The sequence below is a fragment of the Austrofundulus limnaeus genome, unplaced genomic scaffold (assembly GCF_001266775.1).
Source record: "Austrofundulus limnaeus strain Quisiro unplaced genomic scaffold, Austrofundulus_limnaeus-1.0 Scaffold111, whole genome shotgun sequence".
Classification (NCBI taxonomy): Eukaryota; Metazoa; Chordata; class Actinopteri; order Cyprinodontiformes; family Rivulidae; genus Austrofundulus; species Austrofundulus limnaeus.
The window spans coordinates 749,222-762,480 of NW_013952513.1; the positions used below are offsets into that span (position 1 = coordinate 749,222).

The 13,259-nt window shown below is 40.8% G+C and overlaps 1 protein-coding gene across 1 annotated transcript in view; it reads right to left on the reverse strand.

Moving 5' to 3' along the window:
* Positions 1–3,523: 3,523 nt before the first annotated feature.
* The window catches only part of LOC106521556 (ubiquitin-conjugating enzyme E2 R2), a 20,855-nt gene continuing 11,119 nt past the window's right edge, over positions 3,524–13,259 (reverse strand). Inside the window, exons 3-5 of the mRNA XM_014014192.1 lie at positions 5,997–6,094; positions 5,630–5,764; positions 3,524–5,552 (exon numbers count right to left, since the gene is read on the reverse strand). Coding sequence (XP_013869646.1) covers positions 5,330–5,552; positions 5,630–5,764; positions 5,997–6,094 — 456 coding nt within the window. The 3' untranslated portion in view covers positions 3,524–5,329. The remainder of the gene's footprint in view (positions 5,553–5,629; positions 5,765–5,996; positions 6,095–13,259) is intronic.

Sequence of the window (13,259 nt, forward strand, 5' to 3'; positions counted from 1 at the left end):
TGTGTGTGTGTGTGTGTGTGTGTGTGTGTGTGTGTGTGTGTGATGTACAGTGATCACTCAGTATGACTGAACAAAAAGCCAAAGAAGAAGACCCTGACATGTCAGGGTCTTTACTCCTCTCCCTCTTATTGTCGTCCATCTTTCCCTCCTGCCTGCCAACCTGTTTCCCACCTTCACCACAGCTTCTGTTGCCTTGGTGACGTCTCACAGACCAACATATGGATCACCCCCTCACCCGCCCCCCACCCACCGCTGTGGCTCACATTTCTTCACCTTTCCAGCCCGTTGCAGCCCCTCCATCTTGCTCCCTCCACAGCTCACAGAGGGCTCGAACTCAAGCTGCCTTCTAGTTCCTTTGGGTCTGAAGATCTTTTATTTTTTTTGCTAAGTTGCCAGCTGGGAGTATAAGAGGGACATAGTAGCACATGTGACTCATGATCACAGTGTGAAAGCTCCACAGAAGGCCAGCAGATTTTAACATTTGACTCTGAATTGATTTTTTTTTTTTTTTTGTGATGCTGAAGCAGAGTGTTATCCATTCAGACAAAAAATAAAATAAAATAAAATAATAATAATAAAAATAAACCACTGGGTAAAAGTAGGAAACAAACCACAGAGGGAGGAAGCAAATGCCAGCACGGTTTGAGTGTCTTGCCTCTCCCTGCTTGGGCTGGACTGGCATTTGGAGCAGACACACGCAGGCCAAAAGGTCAGACCTGTTGCCACACGAAGCAAATTTTGATGCTGCAAATATTCCTGCGAGGGGAGACCAGAGTCAAGAGAGGGGTCAGTAAAAAATAAAAATGAATCAGTAACTGAAGGAAGGGACATCTGGACACTGCTGTGTGCACTTATAGCTTGCCTGAAGCCTCCAAAAATATGGTTTATTGATCCATTAGTTTGTCAGATAAAATCTCTCTGCTGGGATTTCACAGATGAATGATTTTCATTTCCTGGTGGCAGATTATAGGACATCATATGTGAGGTCTTTTAAGATGGGAGGGTGAAAAAGGAGGATATTGGATGTAAGTCAGGTGAAGGAGCTGTTGGTTTATTTAGGCAGGACTTCAGTCTGTATTCCTGCAGCGGAGGACAGGAAAGGTAAAGCAGGAAAACTTCTGGAGCTCAGGTTGTTTCTAAGAAAACAAAAGAAAGACACTTCAATGACTTAGTAAACCGAATAAAACAAAAATAAATTCAGGTTTAAGTGTCTCAGTTTTGTTTCTCAGAGGTAAACCGGTGACGAATTGGGAGGAAACACGAGCTGTTGCTGCCCCCTAGAGGTGTGAAGCAGAAACACACTGAAATTGTGCAGAAGGAAAGGTTTGTGGCTCATGGAAAAATTTTTCATTATCTGTCAAAAATATCCCCATGAATCAGTGGATGCATTTGAACAAACTCTCCAAAAATAATCAGTGGATACATTAGATACATCTGGTAAACTTTTGGAGTCAACTTTATTCAAAATGTCTGCACAGCTGAAAAACATGCAAACATGAAAACAGCTCAGTTTTAAAGATGTTGGCCTAAATTAAGAAGAGTTCAGCATTTATTTTAGGCTCTACTAGAGTGTTCAATATAACATTGTCATTAATGTCTGTTAGCAAAATATCATGAACCCCTGGATGGATTTTAATGAACAAAACTGTGATAACTGTACGTCTACAACACAGCTGAGTCAGTTGGTTTTACAGCTAAAATTTAGTCTGGTGATAGCTGAGAGTCACTCACCACACATACTCTGAGTGTGTCACAATATTTCAAAATGTTTTGTAAAATGTTTTACCAATGTGGATATAAAGTTGTCATTTCTCATCATGTTTATTTTAATTTAATAAAAAAAAACAGCAGGTATTCCTTCCATGAATGCTACAAACCTTTATTTTATGATCATCTCACTCATCCTAAAAATAAAGTGCCTGTTTGCAGTGTTTATCACACAAACTCCATATTTGTGATCACAACTAATTATTGAAGCAAAGAAGGAAGGAAATCAACAAAATCCTGACTAATTAGATTACCTGCTAGATTATTATCATTTATTTGATTGAATAAAGAACTAACTGTATAGTTTTATTAGTTTAATTTAAAGAAACACTCTGTGTTGATGCTTTTTGTCTCCTTGACCAGAATTATTGATCTCAGCTGTCTGTGGATTTAATCATCAGACACTTTTACACTAAAAAAACTGATTTATTGAATTTACAAGTTAAGTCAAGTGGTTGCACTGAACCGAGTTGAGTAAATGTAACAAGATTTACACAAGCAACACAAAATTAAATAAATTTACTTAACTTCATTGAGTGGAATCCCTTGACATAACTTAAATTCAACTAATTAGTTTGGTCCTCGATTTAAAACATGTAGCTGTAACAAAAACATTTTTAACTCCTAAAGGTTGATTGGGTATATTAGAGGGGTTTATTAAAATTTAATATGAACATGTTTACACAATAAGGTAAAACGTGTATTTAGTGTTTGTGATTGTTTTAATAGAAAAGCTAACATGAGTGTGGAAAACTGAGACAACTTTGAATTAAAACAATTTATTTTATTTCACACAACATGAAATAGCTTAACATATTTGATGTGAAAATGTAATTAATGAACTTTTTACACAGAACTGTAATGTTTGTTTATTGCACTCTAAATAAAACTGCACTAAGGTGAAAAGTATTTAAGTTTTCAGATTAAAACAAAAACATTAATACAACTTTTGCTAGTTTATTCTAGATGGAAAAACTTGGGATTTTGAGAATTAATGGACTTGACTCTGAATGTGTAAAATAATTTGTTATAATTAACATTTTGGTGTGCAGGGGGGGGGGGGGTCAGAAATACTGAACTGAATGACATGTTTTTAAAAACGTTTGTGTTTAATTTGTTATATTTATTGCATCGTGTCATTTATTTGATCTTGAGTTTGGACTTGATTTATTAAGTTGAACATGTCTGAACTTTTTATGAAAAAAAAAATTAGCCACACTTTCAAACTACAAACACTATGGATAAATAAATACAGCACAAGTTATTTAGAAATATTTGATTAAAATGTTACTTTTTAAAAACCTTCTAAAAATATTGAATGTGTTTATTATGTGATCAGTTTTTATTGACAATAGTTGAAATTGAGTAAAAAAAATTGTAACCCAAAGTAAAAATGGTTTCAAATTCTCTGCTTGTAAAGAATCAGAGCAAAAACATTATTTCATTAAAAAAAGAGGACACAACAGTTGTGATGATCTGTCATTTAAACACTGCATTCATGAATGTACAGCAAGGCCGAACTAAAAATGTATAAAAAATATTTTGTGCACTCCAATTATTTTTAAAAAGCATGCTATTCTACAGAAGGAACTTTCTAAATCACCTAAAATCTTTTAAAAGTGGCCGAGGGTCGAGTTTTTACATCGTACCTCCCGGCCTCTCAGGTTATTTCAGATTCTGCAGCAGAAAACAAGAAACGAATCCAAATCAGACTTTAACAAAAATAAAATACTCAAAAGAAATGATTCGTAAAAAATAGCCGACATCTAATAAAGAACTTTATTTGATTTTAAATAGATTTACAAACCATAAGAAAATAAAAAGAATATAAACAAAGGAGAAAAAAAAAACATCAAGTGATCGTCAAAATATCCACATGTGCATATCAAGGTAGAAATTGTAAACAGTCCTATGAAGCCGACAAGTGAGTGCCCACCCCCCCCCCACTCCCAGGGTCCGAAAGGGTCCGGTTTACTCAGCTGGAGAAAAACTGGTTGGTTAGTTGTGTGTTTTTTTAAGTTGTTTTTCTTCCTGAGGCTTTTCTGCTGCTGGGTTCAGAGTTCAGAAAATTTGGGGAACAAGTGGGGAGGAAAGACGATGAGAAAAGAAAGAGAAACTAAATTATGTTTTTTTTCCTAAAAAAAAAAAAAAAAAAGCTCATTTATAAGTCATAAAGTGGGCACCTGGTATTTATTCGGTAATCTGCGCTGGAGTTACGTTGTCAAATAATTTTGTAATTGTAACAAATTTAAAAACCGTCCAGCTTGTTCCATCTTTACGAAAAAAAAATGTCAAAAACAAGTCAGTTTCAGCTAAAAAAAAATTAATTGAGGAACCCTCTTTATTTTTTAAAACAATCCCAACTCTTGTAGCAAATCTAAAAAAAAAGCACAAACACATAAAAGCATGCGATAAGAACATGCTCAAACACCAAAAACCCTTCTTACTGTCGTGATTCCCCACAGAGTTTATCCTTTGAGCGACGCGCCAATTTTTAATATTTGGAAACAAGGTTACAGTAAACAAAAACGTCCATAAAAATAACCATAATTGAAACCAATGGGGCTGAAGTAACACAGCCTGGCTGTCCTTTTCTACCTTCACAGCCTGAACTGCAGTTAGGTCAGACATTTAAAGCCCTACTTGTTAAAACTGACTGCATAGGATTTGTTTTTGTTTTTTTACACAGTACTCAGGATTTCAGCAGCAGGCTCAGGTAGTAGTTTTTCTTTTTAAACACATTCAGCAGCAGCAGGTTACGATAAAGGCTGTGTGACAGTAACACGTTCATTGTTTAGATCAGCTGGTAAATCTCAGCTTTCCACACTCGCAGCTGAGACAAATCCAACAGGTGCTTCTATAAATAAGCTCGTGCATCACACTGAAACTGAATATCACTCCTCTGCTACTTCTCTGTGTTTCGCTGGACTGCTCAGATCTGGGATGTTATAGTTAGAAAACAAAACAAAAAAGGCACAAAGGAGTGAGGTTTTTTTTTTTTTGAGACACGACTCCCATATTTGGAGCAGCACGAGCCCTGTGGCTTTAAAAGGTCAGAGGTGAAGCGTGGCAGAGCCTAAAACAGCCTGATAATTGGAGGTGACACACATGGGCTCGAGTGGAAATGACTCGGAGACAAACGGGCAATTTTTTTTCTTGCCGCCTCTCCCTCCCTTAATTAGCTTCTTCTGATCTGGTTACATTCCCGTCTGCTGATGAAGTGGCCGACCGCACGCCGGAAAGAAACTCCAAAACTAAATCTCTTTTCAAAGAATTCAAACAGCTGTCTGTGCAGAGAGGTGGAGGAGGAGGGGTTTCTCCTGATGTTTGTGTTCCATCTTGTAACTTCTACTCAAAAATAAAACAAAAAAAATTAAACACAAAAAAAAATAAATCAAAAACAACTCTGCAGGTTTGTTTTCTTTTATCCACAGAATCAGGCTTTAGTGTGCAGACTGTGATTGTACGTAACAGAAGCTGGAAGAGTCCGGTCTGTGTCAGAAGCGGGGAGGAGGGTGAGTGGGCGAGAACAAGAAGTGGTCAGGGAGGGGGGGTGAGGCGGTCAGGAGTCTTCCGTGCCGGAGTCGTCCTCGTCATAGCAGCAGGCTTCGATGTCGTCCTCGTCGTCCTCGTCCAGCTCCTCGTCATCGTAGTAGTCGTCGTATAAAAGGTTGGAGCCGTCGTCTGTGGGGGGGACCTGGGTGCGGACACAGTATTCGTCCAACGTGACGGGAACCTTGACGCCGTCCCGATCGGCGTCGGCTTTGGTCGCCAGCACCTGCTTCCTTTGAGAAGGAAAAAAAAAAAAAGTTTTAGAGCGGAGAACTTTGTGTTCTGTTCCGGTGTCGTCCTGTCTGGATACCTTATGATCTCGATGTATTCCCGGTCTTTGCCCTTGCTGTCCCTCCACTTGCGGTACATGACGGATGCGTCCACGTTGGCTGGAGAGAATGTGTTTGGTTCGTTCAGCAGAGAGATGACGCTGAGCAGGATGGTCCTGAGCCACGAGAGGAGACAAGATTGTGGTTTTGGGGATTAAAACAGAGGAAAGCTGAGAGACAACCGAGAAGAGAAGCTGGAGGTTAGAAAAAACAGGACTAAAGACAAGAGAGAGAAAAAAATATGAAAAAAGGAGGCAACTAAACCTGCTTATACCTGAAATCATCAATTAATTCACTTTAAGGCAAAAAGCAGCATAGTGTGCTGGTTGATTCAGTGTTGAGGAGTACCTGACGTTCTGTGTGGGGTTCCACCTCTCTGAAGGCAGCTCTCCGCTCTGTGGATCGTCCACTGGTGGATGCAGGATAGAGATGCACACATCTCCGTTCTAAGAACACCACAGAACCATGATCAAACTCTAATTTAAAAAGCTGACATAGGTTTTCACATTTAAATCATTCAGTTGGGGTCTTTATAAAGTGGAATTGCAATTGGTCCGAATTCCTCCTTATTGTAACTCCACAAGCCCCTCTTTTAAAATCTGGTTCACACGGCAAGATTTTAAAATTGTCGGCCCAATTTCAAAGACTGAGAGACAGCAGGTGAGGATAAAAACATCATGGGTAGAACAGGTTTGGTCCTACAGACAGATTTTATTCACAAACATTCAGACGGCAGGAAATCTCGCAAGACCTCTCAAGATCAAACGCGAGTTCAGAGTAAACAAACATGGCCGACAAGGAAGAAGCAATAGTTTGTGGGCTATTTTAAACAGAAGATGACTCCAACGTCCAGCTGGCTTCATGGTTGGCTTCATGGTTGTTTTTTTGTCTTCGGTATTTTTGATTCCCCTCCGTGTTTCCATCACCTCACTCTCTGATTGGCTACACGTCACACTCAACAGGCTGTGAGCTTGTTTGTCCTCGGGGAACATCACACATGCTGAGATATGGAGGCAAGACAATCCAACATGTTGAATATCCCTGATTTGAGGCCGGAGCGGTCCCGACTAGATCACTCTTAACTCACCACACACAGCAGGAATATCTCATGAGGTTATCTTTAGAGCAGGGGTGCCCAACCAGTCACTCGCAAAGCGCAACTTTGCTCTAACAGCTGGCGACAGCTGTTGTCAACTGTTAGAGCAAGGTTGCGCTCCGGTCAAGAGCTCGCTGAGCTTCATTCTAACTCCGGCAGAAGCGGTGGAGGTGGGAGGAGGAGAGCGGAGGGAGCGCGTTCAGGAATGAAAACTCCTCCCGCCTCCCACCTCCACCGCTTCTGCCGGAGTTAGAATGAAGCTCAGAGGAGGATAGTCTCACGAGTTTTGGGTGCTGTGAATCAGTGCTCCGAACATGGTCTTGCGAGACTTTAGAGTCACGTGTTTAAAACATGATCTTGAGGCGGAAAATAATGAACGACAAACGAGCTATCAAGCAAAAACTTATTATTTTCTTCTGGAGTGGGAAGATAACTCATATGTAACTCAAGCGCTGCCTTGTCTAAAAAGGATAACGTGGAACGGCATTTCAAAACAAAGCGCAAACACGGATTTCTTCCTAAAACCGCACAGCATCTATTTTCACACCAGAGGTAAGGCTAATGTAGCCCATCCTGGCTCAACACAAAAAAGGTCTTTCAGCGATGACAAAGTTATGAAAGAAGTGTTTGATGCTGCAGACATGCTTTTCCATGATTTTAAAAATAAAAGTGAGATTGTGGCAGCTATAAACAGGCGCAATTGTCCAGGATGGTTGACATTGTGTCCAAATTCGTGTCCGTGTTTCTGCTAGACTGCTCTGGTGCTGAAAATGAGGTTTTGACTCTGCAAAATGACTTTGGGATCAAATCCTGAGCAACAAGTCGCATGGATGGAGAGTTCTGCAGTCTGCTGTCAGAAGAAATGTATCCTAACATCAGAAGAGGTGCTTTGAACTTGACAGAACTTTTTGGATCTACCTGTGTGAGTCTGCTTCCTCTCACATGAAAATCATCAAATCCAAGAACAGATCCACAATAACTGATGATCATCTGGAGACCTGCCTACGCCTCAACCACCTCATACTGCCCGCTCTGGTTCCTGCTCTCAGTGTCAGAAGTCCCAATAAGGTAGAGACATTTATTTTTATATAGCCTGCATAAAAGGTTTTCTCCTCTAGATTTGTCACATCGTGACTGTATTTGTTTTTTATATTTTTTTTATGTTATTGGTTTTATTACATTTTAGACCAGACTGACTGGTACCTTTGTATGTGTTTGTTTATTTATTTATTTATTTATTTATTTTGCAGTTTGGGTGTGCCCTTGTTTTCTGTACCTAACATGTGTGTGTGTGTGTGTGTGTGTGTGTGTGTGTGTGTGTGTGTGTGTGTGTGTGTGTGTGTGTGTGTACAGGTTTTTCCTACAACATGGGGTATTTTTTACAAAAAAAAGCAGCCAGGTGGGGACTGAAGTGAATCGTGGGGACCATTGTCAGGTCCCCACGGGTCCAAATGCATGTTACAGGTGTGGGGTTAGGTTTAGGACCAAGGTTTAGGTTAGTTTTAGGGTCAGGTAAGTTTCTGAGGTTAATTTTAGAGTATATGGTCAGGGTTAGGCTATAAAGTCTAAAAAACATGAATGGAAGTCAATGGAAGGTCCCCACGAGGTCGAGAAACAAACGTGTGTGTGTGTGTGTGTGTGTGTGTTGTCTTTTAGGTGGTAAAACAGGTGATACTCTTTGAATGGTCCGTTGGAGCCAGCAGTCTGGACCAGTGAGGGCCAGCACCTGCAGAAGACACACCATCCTGAATGCTTCTGCACAGATTGAGGTTTGAAATAGTTTTTGGAGATTTGTGAATCTGCACCATCGTAAGTCACTTTTTGTAATAGTATGAATGAGAGAGTTTTATATTGTGTGCTTTGACTTTGAAAAAAAGGGCGGTACTCTTGTAGCTATGTTTACCCTGATAGTTTTTTGTTTTGATTTTCCCCCCTGTATGGAGAGAAAGAGAGGAGAGTTCTTTGAATAAATGGAGATGAGTTCCCGTGCTCCAGTTATTTAAGTCTGTGGTTCTCTCAGTCTGCAGGTTTTCAGCCCTCATAGCTCGCATGTTACAGGGAGTACTAACTGAAGGAGGTAAAATAATTTATCCTTTTTTTTCGAGCATCACTTTTCTGTTTCTCTGTCAGGAGTTAAGTAAGGATTTTATCTCTTCTTTTTTTTGTAGGTAAATATATGGTAAAGTAGATGGTTTTGTTTGACAATACTTTAAATTAAATAAAACTAGCAACACATTACATTCTGTTTTATTTACTTTAAAGAAGTGAGGAGTAGGGAGACAAAAAATTATGTTGATACTGAATCTGGTCGAGTAGCTCTCGGCAAACTGCCGACTTCAAAAGTAGCTCTTGGTTCAAAAAAGGTTGGGCGCCCCTGCTTTAGAGCCTTTGCTATAATCTAAGCATCCTTGAAATTGTCGGAAAGGCAAAATAGGGCCAAAAATCGGCACAATTATCTTGTCGTATGATCCCGACACAAGGTGTGTCTGACAGCGACTCATTTTGGTCCTCTCTCTTTAAAGCAAAATGAGGCACTTCAGCCCACCCCGCCTCCAGGTCACACTCCCAATGATCACTGTCCACTCCAACCAGTTCTGCCATTTCTGTGGTTTGACAGTAAAACTACAATCATCTAAAAGTGCAGAAACAGTTTATTTACAAACAAATTTAAATTAAATTCAAAAATACTTTAYTGATCCCAGAGGGAAATTAGGTTAAAAAAATAAAGAAAGATATAAATAAAGATGTGAACAACAGAAGACTCGTCCATCCAGCCTGACATGTTGGAGCCAGAGTCTGACCCAGAGCCAGAGGACGATGAGGACGACAAACCTGCAGAACTGCAGATTCAAAAAATTGATTAGCTGGAAGTCCACGATCCAGTTCAGCAGGTCCAGAGCAAATACTGTGACGTTATTGTTCAGAAAACTAAATTGGTAATAGAGAAAACTGAACGGACTAAAACTCTGACCCAAACAGAATATAAAGATATCTACGCAGCACCGGGAGAAACCAAATTAAACTTTTCTGCCCTCGTACGGACTCCAAGTACACAACAAAATGCATTTAAACTTTGGCTAAAAAAGTGAATTTTGCACGATATGTTTGATTATTTGGATCCCCATTAGCCATCGCTGTGATCGCTGTGTGGCTACTCTTCCTGGGGCCCGCATGTCTCTTTTAAACAGTCAGGTACTGTTAAAGATTTACTAGGCTGTCTTCACACTGCAGGAAAAAGTGATCCAGATCAGGCTTTTTTAATGACAGTCTGAATGTGACACGTCTATTTTTTTTTTCAAATTCAACTCAGGTCTTTTCAGTTTGTGGTCCTAAATCAGCTACTTATCTGATGTTTTTCAAAATGACCACAGTCTGAGTGCTCATGTTGCATTTCATCTGACTTTTCCATCATTGAGGCGGAGATTTACAGATCAATCCAGATATTGATATCAATACCAACATGTTGGATCGGAGGATCAGACGTATAATTCTGCGCCTGAGTAGGCATGGAGCGCCAAGATGAGATGTGAACATTGGACAAGACAAGCAGAGCAGATGATGATTCAGTCGTCCTGACTGCTCAAAAACAATCAGAACTGATCCGCACACGTCAACGTGTCGCACCCATCCTTGAGTGCAGAGCAAGACGTCACAGTTTCTCCTGTGCACGAGGGTCACTTCAGGGTCGTGGACTCTTAACACTGGAATCTGATGGCGGCCACATTTAAATTATGACGTGAACCACCTCGCAGATGGTGTGAAAACATCAGCAGCACACGGCTGTGAGAGCTAAATCACCATCAGTTTGATTTAGGGTTGGGCAAAATCATATGGTGTGCAATTAGTCCTCAGAAAAACTATAATCGATTATTTTTTGGCAATTGACGGTTAACACGATTAATGCTGCCAGGCAGACTGACTGATGCTCCTCTCCGCTTGAAATATGACAAACATTTTTTTGAAAAAGTTCTGTAAATTATTTATCATAACTCCGGTTTCACTCGGCCTATCAACACAATTTAAACATTGATGTAAAGCCTGAATCTGTACTTTTGACACAATTTGGAACAGATTTTTTTACGGAGAGCAAATCTTTCCCACTAGAGTGATTTAAATTGGTCATGTGACTATGGCATGCAGGTGTCCCGGGACCAGATTAATCATCATACTAACAGTTATCGGCTAAATACCACAATTAATCGTGACAATTATTTTTTTTGCCAATATTGCCCAACCCTAGTTTTATCAGTAACTTCTTCTTTTTTTAAGCAGTCTTATTTCTAGTCTTAGTTTAAGAATTTTAAAAAAATTCACTAAACTGTGTAAATCAACAGTAGAGAGAGGGAAGAGCGAAGTGTATAAAGCTGATTTAAAATTTGTAAAAACTAACAAACATTAATTATATATTATATTCTAGGTTTAAATTAAGCGATAATTAAGTGGTTGATCCTGACCACTTTAAAAAACGCCCCGTCACTAGGAATGCGCGATATAAACGATATACGGTAGAAACGATATAAATTTGTCCTATGATAGAGGTCTGTAGTCTACCGGCCAACCGCGCAATTCTTTTTGATGACTGAACCGGCTGGAGTCAAAACAGAGGAAGCACGAAGCAGCCTGGCTGAGAGTGCAAATGAAGAGCAGGGGGGAAAAAAAACATAACTTATCCAGACCTGGTTCGGGTGTGTGAAAATGAACGCCGAACTGTTTACATGTTTACGTGACGGCGCGTCCTCCGGTCGGATGCCGACCGACCACACTGCCTGCTGCGGGAGGAGCGCGCGCCACGCCATGTGTGAAGGGCTCAACACACAGGAGGCGACGTCGCTCGCTCTCCATTCATTTCCACACAGCGAGGTGACTGTCAGTGCAGGTGAAGTCAGTGCTCAGGTGGGACGCACAAAAATCAGTCTGGACCTCGTTTCTCCTGCGGTCATAGAGCGACAACGCACGACCGCACTCCAAAGCGCGACTTTAATGATTGTCACCCCGCCGGAGCGCGCACAGATTAAACAGGTGGAGTGCAGAAAAAAATAATCTGCAAAGTGTGTAGAAAGGAAGAAATACAAGCAATTTGTTTTACCACCTTAAAACGAAGCTGGTGATTCCAAACACAACACCCAATGGATACAGATATCTATTACCTTATTTTTCGGACTATAAGCCGCAACTTTTTTCCTGAACTTTGAACCATGCGGCTTATAGTCTGGTGCGGCATATATGTGGATTTTTTTCTTCAGCCACCAGGGGGCTCTTATGCTCCATTTGCTTCAAACACTCTCTTCAAAAAAAGAAGAAAAAAAAAGAAAAAAGCGATCCTTCCAGAGCCGACTGTTGACCAGGAAGCAGCGATTTAAAGATAGTCCATGGCCAAAAACTCATAAAAGGGGATAAAACAGACATTTTTCACGGTGGAATTTGACCGACAAAAACTTTGGAGCTTAATCCAGGACCAGTTTTTGGATAAAAGTCGAGTGAAGAGCTGCTGACTTTTTTTTTATGCATTGCACTCCCCGGGGAAGGAATCCCATGCAGTGAGGTATGCTGGAGCAGGAGGGCTTTCCCAGCTGCTGGGCTCTGGGTTTATCGGGGGAACTACGAAAGGTCAGTGCGAAAACGAATGCCGAACAATCACGTGACGGCGCGTCGACCGGTCAACAGCTGAGCGACCATACTGCCAGCTTAGCCAGAGGTGTAGCGCCATTTTGTTTTAGCTAGTAGCAGACACGACACGACGGATCTTCGACAGACACGATATTGGACAGTATACGGGCCCACATCACGGATTCGGTGAAAGCAGCCATCAAGAAAACAAACTCAATTCCTGCTGTTATTCCTGGAGGTACAACAAAGGTTTTGCAACCCCTGGAAATCAGTGTGAATCGTGCATTTAAAGCAGCACTCAGGGGTGAATGGGAGGCTTGGATGACTGACGGGGATAAATCATTCACAAAAACTGGCCAAATGCGAAGAGCGTCATTTCCTGATGTCTGCCAGTGGATCCTAACAGCGTGGAGCAGAGTGAACGAGTCCAACATCACCAATGGGTTCTGAAAGGCTGGACTGCTACGTGAAGAGGACACCACAGCTTCAGAGCCAGCATTACCCCAGGAGGACAGCGACACAGAAAGCAACACTGAACAGATACCACTGTCTGACGCAGCTTTTCTGAGCTTTTTTTAACTCCGACACCGAAGAGGACTTCGATGGTTTCAGTGCGCCGGAGGACGATGAATGAGACGTTTTGTTGGACCAGAAACTGTAAAAGAAAACTACCAAAATGAACCGTATTCCTCCGAACTTTAATTCCTAAAGGTTTGCTTTTTATGTTTTGATGTTGAATTCACTTTTTTGACAACAAATTTGGGTGTACTGTTTTTTTATGTTGGGGGTGCGGCTTATAGTCCGGTGCGGCTTATATGTTAATAATCGCGGGTTTTTTTTTAAATGGCGGGTGCGGCTTATAGTCCGAAAAATACACTACATTAAAGTTATTGTGTGTGTTTTATATA